This window comes from Triticum aestivum, chromosome 7A (genome assembly GCF_018294505.1).
Source record: "Triticum aestivum cultivar Chinese Spring chromosome 7A, IWGSC CS RefSeq v2.1, whole genome shotgun sequence".
Classification (NCBI taxonomy): domain Eukaryota; kingdom Viridiplantae; phylum Streptophyta; class Magnoliopsida; order Poales; family Poaceae; genus Triticum; species Triticum aestivum.
This window is the reverse complement of record NC_057812.1, coordinates 201,789,013-201,798,232: the sequence shown is the minus strand read 5'-3', so window position 1 is coordinate 201,798,232 and position 9,220 is coordinate 201,789,013. Positions and strand designations below refer to the sequence as shown.

General features: G+C 42.2%; 2 protein-coding genes across 2 annotated transcripts; one reads left to right on the top strand and one right to left on the bottom strand.

Annotated features, from left to right (window-relative positions):
• The first annotated feature begins 219 nt into the window (after positions 1-219).
• LOC123150571 (damage-control phosphatase At2g17340) lies at positions 220-5,512 on the top strand. The gene is made up of 12 exons (XM_044570409.1): positions 220-592; positions 672-737; positions 2,701-2,767; positions 2,840-2,908; positions 3,021-3,161; positions 3,385-3,513; positions 4,089-4,175; positions 4,547-4,621; positions 4,690-4,767; positions 4,868-4,945; positions 5,023-5,085; positions 5,219-5,512. Exons 1-12 carry the CDS (start codon positions 423-425, stop codon positions 5,291-5,293), a joined length of 1,098 nt encoding a protein of 365 aa, XP_044426344.1. The 5' UTR covers positions 220-422; the 3' UTR covers positions 5,294-5,512.
• A 1,468-nt stretch (positions 5,513-6,980) lies between these two features.
• Positions 6,981-8,458, bottom strand: LOC123151822 (ctenidin-1). Its single transcript, XM_044571463.1, has 2 exons — positions 8,301-8,458; positions 6,981-7,680 (listed from the first exon to the last, which is right to left on the bottom strand). Exons 1-2 carry the CDS (start codon positions 8,398-8,400, stop codon positions 7,265-7,267), a joined length of 516 nt encoding a protein of 171 aa, XP_044427398.1. The 5' UTR covers positions 8,401-8,458; the 3' UTR covers positions 6,981-7,264.
• Between the last annotated feature and the right edge of the window lie 762 nt (positions 8,459-9,220).

Genomic DNA, 9,220 nt, shown 5'->3' with positions numbered 1-9,220 from the left:
CCGCAAAAAAGAAAAGCAAAAAGAAAGACAACTTCCTCTAACTTTTTTTGTTGTTGAGAATCCAACTTTTTTTGAGTTGAACAACTTCCTCTAACTCTCTTTGCGATGAGACCCCCTGTCCCTCAGCCCGCTAGCAGAAGTTGGGCTGGCTCATATGAAGCGTACCGAGCCCAAACTACGGCACATTGCGGGCCTATCTACATCAGGAGGCAAGAGCATCTGTAGCGAATGTGCGAAAAAAAAGATAGCATCTGCAGCGACTCTCTGCAATTGCCAAGCGGCACTTCGCTTCCTTCATCTTCCCGGCCGGTGCGGTGCGTACGGCGCAACCAGATCTCACGGCGAGGCCGAGCTAACCGCCTCCGAGGATCCGCACAAACCCCCAACCACCGTACGCACCGCAGCAGCGGCGGCGGAGGGGCATGGAGAGCTCGTCGCCTTCGGTGCCGTTCCCGCTGCTGCAGGCGCCAGTGGAGAGCACGTACCGTGCCTGCACCATACCCTACCGCTTCCCCTCCGACAACCCCCGCAAGGCCACCCCCGTCGAGATCCAGTGGATCGACCTCTTCCTGAAGTCCGTGCCATCCTTCAGGTACAGTCCCGGCCCGGAATTTGAACTCCGTAGCGCTCCACTGATTCTCACTTCAGTTCGTCTTCTGACCCTTTTCCAGGCAGCGGGCGGAGAATGACCCCACGGTGCCGGATGCCCCCGCCAAGGCCGAGAAGTTTGCTCAGAGGTACGTATGTATCAGTGACCAGTGTCTGATTGATCGATCATGTTGCTTCGTTATGACTCAAGTGGTGGTGGTGGTAAAGACAAGTTAGTGTCAGATTCATCAGATATTAGCAACTATTGGCAAGAGGTCGATTTCTTTGCAGATGTAGTATGGGCTATCAAATATCTGCTCCTGAAAAAAGGCCATGATTAATTTGGAATGGACACATACTACACAATAGCTAAATTCCTTTGGTACTTGCAGACAGTAATTGGTGTGTCAGGCAATTTTGGTTTGGCACCTGCTCGAGCAGGTGCAAAACCAATTACTGATGGCACGGTTAAAAGTTTCTGCCAGTTCTGTTGTCAGCCACCACAAGATTCACCTGATGTACTTGACAGCGGCAGACTTCATTTTCAATTGCTGAACCAAAAAAATAAAATAAAAATTGAAACAACTCACTTGAACTAGGCAGGCGGAGCTTTGCGAGGGCTGATCATTGGGAGGAAGTATCAAATGAAAAAAAACTAACTTCTGTTGTGTTCATGAACTGTTAACTGTTCGCAAGACAAGTGTCCTAATCCTGATAGAGATATTTCAATCCCAATTGTTAGCTTGCACCAAAAAAACTTCTGTTATTGTGAATATTAAGAATTTTGGTGTGGCGTTTTGAACAGTAACAAGCAAACACGCAGCACCTTAGTCTAAAAGTTAACTCTCTCACTAAATTTCTTGGGCGTTACAGCTTCAAAGCTCGGAAGGGCCGCCTTCGCTGATATTATGATATGGGTGCCATGTGGAAGTAGCTGGCCAAGTTAGTTTATGTTTGTAATATTTATTAGATCAATTATCTTTGAGGTGAAAGCCATAAAGTTGAACAGCTGGATATTACCACTTGGTGATTCGTATGCCTAACAGTTCTGCTTGTGCACATAAACGAATGCCATTTCACCTCAGAGTATTTTGGGATATTCCATTTTACGAAGAAAGGGTCAAAGAGCCTATATCTTTGACAGTCACTTGATTGGGATGTTTTGGTCAAAAGAGTACGGATGTGAGAAGGATAAGCCGCTAAGGCTAAGTTGATATCAAGCAGGTGTAAGCACTCAGCTTTGGTTCATCAACTGGCAGTCTAACTAGTGATAAATTTGACAGACTAGGTTTGCACTTAGTATTCCTTGATTTATGCCCACAAGCAACTTATTAGCAGTTCTAGCATTAACCTGTCGCAGTTTATCCACGCAGAATGATCTCAGTAACTAGCAATGTGAGGTAATGCTGAGACCTAGTTAATTCTAAGAATTACTATACCAAATATTTGAAATGAAGCGTGAGATCATGTATGTCTTTAACTGTACCATGCTCTTTCATCCTTTCGATGTATTGTACATTGTTCTTAAGGCGGTAAGGTGACCTAAGGTGAGCACCCACTGTCCTGACGCCTATGCAGCTAAGGCAGGCACAATTGCAAGGCGCTGCCAGGGCACCTTGCCACCTAAGTGTCCAAGACGGGATGCCTTAACAACAATTGTATCGTGTATGCTACTAAGCACCAAAAACTGTACGATTCCGGAAATGATTCGTGGGATTCACTTTCATGGTTCGGATGATGATATCTCTTGTTTGTTATTGGGTGTCATGGGCAGATATTTGCCAGATAATGTTTGGCTGCGAAATTAGATCTGCAAATCACTCCAAACCATGTTGTTATTTTTATATGTTAAGGTGCTTTAGTCTTAGGTTCAATGCTTTCATTGCGACATATTACATGTATGTGTGGCTTAATTTACACCAGTCAACATTTGCATTGCTTTGTTAAAAAAAAGTGCATTACACGTTCATGATTGCTTCTCTGGGGTTAAGCGCTGACATGATGTGCATCAACGGTTACTCAAATATTATCACAATGTTACTCTGTTCATATTATGAAGCCTTCTAGATGCATTCTTACATTTTGTTATGTACGTATTGTTGTGTGGTGAAGGTACACTGATATGCTTGAGGAGTTGAAGAAGAACCCAGAGAGCCATGGAGGACCTCCTGATTGCATAGTAAGATGAGTTTTTCATTGGATCATGAAAGAAAATTTTCAACTACTTCTAACTCTTGCAATGGATCTCAAGCTTCTTTGTAGGCTTCGTGAGCTAATCCTTAGAGAATTGGGGTTTCATGACATCTTCAAGAAGGTTAAGGTAAATTGTAACAAGGTTTTCCTACCTGGCATAATTTTGTTATTCATTGTTGTGATAATTTCTGGTCGTAACTGTTTCTGCTCCTTTGATTATTTTGATTCTTTACGAGTAGGACGAGGAGAACGCTAAGGCTATGTCACTGTTTGAGGGAGTTGTTCAGCGGAATGATGAAATAGAAGATGGTGAGAAACGAGCAGAGAACTTGATCCGTGGAATCTTAGCAGGAAACATATTTGACTTAGGGTCTGCACAGGTATGTAGTCCCAATTGCATTAATGTTTTATTGGTCTTTTACTCCCATGGAGCTTCGAAGGGCTTACCTTAGGTTGCTTTGAAACATCACCGCCTTAATATGAAAGACCATTCAACCTGAAGTCCTGAAAGTGATGAAATCAAATTTCGTTAGTTCTTTGTGAATCCTTCTGAGATCTCTCTTTGTTATTGACAAAATATTCTTTTTATTGCAAAACTTGAAGCTTGCAGAAGTTTTTGCTAAAGATGGTATGTCCTTCTTGGCGAGTTGCCAGAATCTTTTATCTCGACCTTGGGTTATTGATGACCTAGATGCATTTAAAAGCAAATGGACAAAGAAATCTTGGGAAAAGGTAAATTTTATTGTTTTACTGTATTCTTGTTGAAACTGTACAAAATGCCAGACAGAGCCTGCTGTCCATCCTATGGCAAGAGACTGTTTTAGTTTGCATATGTGGCAATGTACTGTTTTATATGTCATTTTAGTGTATATCTGCAGTTCTATGGTTTTATATTTTGGAAGAAAAAAAGTGCTAATATCATTAGTATTCTGGTTCCATGTCTATCTCCAATAATCATGGTTCTTATTTGTTAATAACCCATTTATAAATTGTTTTGATATGTACTATGTACATTATTAGAAATCAATAACTCGCTCAGTGATATTTAGTGTATTCCTTTCTGTATCTCCTGGTAGCTTTGTTGGTGGATTTGACTTATGTATCTGTGGTTGTTACTGTTGGCCTAGTAACAGTTCTGGACCATCCATGCATCAATTACGGGTGAAATCATTACTGGGCAGTTGCATATAAACTATGTTTACTCAGTGGCATTTTCTTTCAGCTGTGTATATGTTTACAATGTTGATTCTGTACAACCAACCTTAAGTTTGTACCTAGCTGAATCAATCTTCTATCATATGCTGTAGGCAGTTATTTTTGTTGATAATTCTGGTGCTGATATCATATTGGGCATATTACCATTTGCGAGGGAGTTGCTCCGACGTGGCACTAAGGTTTGTCTTAATCTTTTCATATTGCTCTTATTCATTCGGAACTACTGGAAAGCATGGACAAGGGTTTGCTTGTCATTTCTACATGAGTTTGTTTTCGGTAGTAACGTATCGCTCCTATTCAGCTTTTAAGTAACTGAATGCAAGAAATTATCTATGAAAAATGGTTCACATTGAAGTCTATGTCTATCCATGACTTCTCAATTAAGCTGAAAGTGTGTTCGTGCTTATGTGCGTGCTTGTGTTGTTGTACATGTCCAACTTGGAATCACTGTGATCGATGCATAAATTGTCTTGTGATTTATGATTTCTTTTCTTTCTTTTTTAGTAAAGAGTAAAGAATATCAATAGTTATCTTTCTTTGGTTGGTGCAGGTGATACTTGCTGCCAATGACATGCCTTCCATCAATGATATCACTTACCTAGAGTTGGTTGAGATTGTAAACAAGGTAACTAAAAAAAATCATATATCATTTATGATACAACAATGTGACTCATGTTCTTCAATTGTTTTCAGCTCAAGGACGAAAATGGAAAGCTTGCTGGTGTGGATGTATCTGACCTCATTGTTGCCAACTCCGGGAACGATCTGCCAGTAAGAATATCTTGAACCTGACTCTGCCATCCACTATGGTGGCTTCGTAAATTCTATTGATTGTCTCAGATGCTTAAATAGACAACCCACCTCGTCTCAGGTAATAGATTTGTCTAGCGTCGCACCGGAACTAGCCTATATGGCAAGCGATGCTGACTTGGTCATCCTAGAAGGCATGGTAAGGGCATTCACAAGTTGGCACATCTTTTTGTTTGAAGGCCATCACTAATTGCACCCTACCTGTGTCATTTACAGGGAAGAGGAATCGAAACCAACCTATACGCACAAATGAAATGTGCCTCGATCAAGATTGGAATGGTGTGTTGTTTTATGTGCATTATGATTATGTGATTTATTTATATCAAAGATTATCCAGATTAGCTGCAGACTATGATTTAACACAAACTGGTTACTGAAGTTCACAAACTACTGTTTTATTGCTCTGTTCCAGGTCAAGCATCCTGAAGTGGCGCAGTTTTTGGGTGGAAGGCTTTACGATTGCGTCTTCAAGTTCAACGAGGCCTGAAACACTCTGAAGCCCCTGCATGGCACCAACCACATTGCATTCATTTTAAACATTGATTACTGATGCAATCCTACACTGAACGTATGCATCCATGATGATAGCAAGTGGAAGAAATTACAATTCGCTTGTTGTAGTGTGAGAACAATTTTTTATGGCAGATGTGTCAAAACACCCCTTTCTATGCTTCAGGTTAATAATATAAGTGTAAATTGAGGCGCATTTTGGAATTCCCTATTTGCCGCATATTGCGGCAAATTGCTGGTGCTTTGCAGAGGGCGAGCGGCGATGGGCTGGCTTGTGTAGATAGTTTAGGTACTACACCATCTGGTTTTGATTCTTTTATCGGTTTTTCGGTTTCTTTTGGTTTTTTGTTCCTAAACATTATGAAAACAATGAATCTACGAAAAAGATACAAACCAATCTGTGCCTACCGTGCATGGGTACTGTGTTATTGAAGCAATCTACGAAAAAGATACAAACCAAACCAATCTCATGTCTCATTGGGTAATACTCCCTCCGTTCGTCTAGATACATCCATTTCTGTGACAACTAACTCCGAACGGAGGGAGTAATAGTTTGATCTATTTAAATACCACATGTGTATTGAAGCAAGAATTACAACAACAACATTTGCTTGACAAGTCAAAGAGGGTACCCAACTCGCCGCCGAATTCATATGGCGCCACGTCAACTTGTGGCTGATCGGCAAATGATTGCACATATTTTGCGTTTCGGCTTGCTGTTGCCCGAATGCTGTGCTGACGATGATTTCCTGCTAGCTGGAGATTTACAATTGGAGAATTCGATCATGAAATGGTTGGGCGTCTATTCTCTGCTTTCTTCAGCCGCTGCCTTGGCCTCCGTGCTTGTACACCTACGGCTGAGCATGAGCACACACGCGCAAAGGACTCTTGATGCGGCATCCATGGATCTTGATATTAAAAAGAAATCGTAAGTATGGTTTTGGTTGAGTTTGATGGGGAGATTATAGTTTATGTCAATTCAATGGACTAGATATGCAGGTCAGAAAATTGTTTTGCCTGCCAAACTACTGTGTCATGTATTCATGTTACACCTCTTGTCATTCATTTTCTTTATGTCAACCCCTATATCATTCCTAAATCCTAGTGGTGTAGTCATATGTAGATATGTTGATGATATCATATTGTTTTTAAAAGATGATAAATATGTTAGGAATTTCAAGTCGACACGTTTGAAACAATGGTCCGGTTGAAGATCGATTAAAAAAAAGTGAGGTGCAGTGCTTTTGATCCAAGATGACTATGATTTCCACAGTTTTTTACTTGTCAAATGACATCCTTCACTAGATCGTTCTTGGGCTCTCACCCATCTTGCCCTAATGGTGAATGATTCTATCCTTCAATGGTGGACCTCTTGGCAACTGTCCATCCCGCCAAAGCTTCGCAAGGGCGTCAACTAGGTGGTGATTTCCTCGCTACAATGCACTTGGCTTGAGAGGAGCCGGCGTGTCTTCAAGCACACCTCTTTGCTCCCTACTGCGGTAGTTGATGGAGTGCGTGATCATTGCCGTGAGTGGCGGACGGTAGAAAACAATAATTTAAGAAGAATAGTACCATAAGTCCCTTGTTGTACACCGCTTGGGCTGCCACCCTTGTTGGCGCCATGGAGCTACTCTTGTAAATCATAGATACTTTTTATCATGATATATAGGCACACAGATCTCTCTGTGTTTAAGAAAAATCAATAATCAAAGCCCACTTACAATTTAAAACATATCTTCTATTTTATACATAATAAGAAACAACACAAGGTTGGCTTGCTCGCCTGACTTCTCAACCTTACAGACCTTGCTCCTATAACGCGACCATAAGGACCATTTTTTTATTTAACCATATCACATAACAACACAGATGCTTAATTAAAACACAAACACATATCTAGTGTTGTTTTCATAGTTCCAACCATTGTGACCTCTTGCAAATATCCATATCAAGGATAGCCACCGCCACCATATCCTCCACCGTAACCTCCACCGCCACCGCCACCGTATCCTCCACCTCCACCATATCCGCCGCCACCACCATATCCCCCACCAAAGCCGCTGCCAAATCCACCATTTCCACCGCCATTGCCATACCCGCCACCATATCCAGGTCCATAGCCTCCACCGTCGTAACCATGCCCAGAATTGCCGTATCCTCCACCATACCCACCATCATTGTTTCCATAACCTCCATAGCCATAACCTCCACCACTATTTCCATATCCCCCACCGTTACCGTACCCGCCACCGCCATACCCTCCACCGTCTCCGTATCCTCCATCATGCTTGTTTCCACCTCCCCATTTCTCTTCCTTAGGCAGGCCCGACCCTCTTGCAGGTTTCACATTCTTCTCCTTGGACTCTGCATGAACAAAATTCCTTAGTGAACATTGCTTGAGGTAGACAAGGGACGTGGATTTTTAGAGCACTTGCACCTAGGCCCTGCTATCCTAGCTCTCCAATATCGCTTTAAGATCCGTGCGGCACAACTAACTTTCGATATGAAATTTTCTCTTTTTTGTTTCTCCCACATAGAACATATCTTGAAGTCCAAACCTATGCAGCATGCCAAAGCTTTCAACTAGAATCTAGGATAAATCTTTCAGAATTTTTGTCCGCCATAAATACTAAAAATATGATTTTTTAATCAAACAATACGTATTTTATATATTTATATTTGACAAAAAAATCTGAAAGATTTATCCTAGATTCTACTTAGAAAGCTTTGCCACACTGCATAGGTTTGAACTTCAAGATATGTTCTATGTGGAAGAAACAAAAAAAAGAAATGTATTTTCACGAATCTTAAAGCAGGAAATGGATGGCTAGATAGAGAGGGCATGGGTGCATATGCTCTAATATATATTTTCGGGTAGACAAGTAGTGAACATTGCTTGAGGTAGACAGGGTAGCCGTGCATATATAGGATGAAGTATGAGTTGTGTAGTCTACTGTGTTAGTAAATACATATAAGTTACAAACCTTTAGCATCTGTAAGCTCTCTAGCATCCGCTACATCCTCGGAGAGAAGCAGGAGCGAGGCTAGTACGACACCAAGAAGAACTAGAGACTTGACCGCCATTGGCGATGATCAGTTTGATCGAGTTATAATAGCTAGCTTAGGATGAGATGATATCGCTGCTAGAATTGCCGTACTTATAGAAGAGGCAAGACATGTATGCATGCACGCCTATGCCTATCTCCATTTTTAAAAGTTTCAACCTTCGATAACTCCATGCACCGGTATGGTTGGCTGTTAGCTAGGATATGATCAAACCGGGACCGAGCTTTGGTATATCTCGTTGTCACATTTGATTAGCTACCCCCAGAGTGTAGAACCACTTGCTAACAAGAACGCTGTGGCGCATCAAGCCATCCATTGGTAGACCAAAACTGAATAACGCCGTTCGATCCACCAATCGCCCAAAGGTCGGCCGGCAACTGTCGTCCTTACCGCAATTTCGTCTAACAAAGTAGAGATTGTCCACTTTTGTGCACCCGTGTATTAATTATTATTATCGTATTCATTGATCGATTATATCCTGTCTATTAATTTGACCCGTGTATGTTAGCACGGATTCATCGATCGATTACACCCCAGACCTGCCCAAAAACCGAGTCCGCGCCCGCTCCCTCTCCCGCACGAACTGGTTGCTGCATATTCATGCCGGTCAGCACAGCTCTAGAGTGCTAGCTTCACATTAATGTCGGCTCGGAGCGGACACGATCTCTCATTGAAGCCAGCATTTTAGCGGCATGCGGGCCAAGAGGGACGCCCAGTCTCCGTGCATGTTCTGATGCAGAGATGCGTGACCAGAAATGACTGGAGCGATGTGGGAGATCCTTTCGACGGAGCATTCGAACAGGGCCCCACCCATCCGCCCACCGACATTAAACAGGCG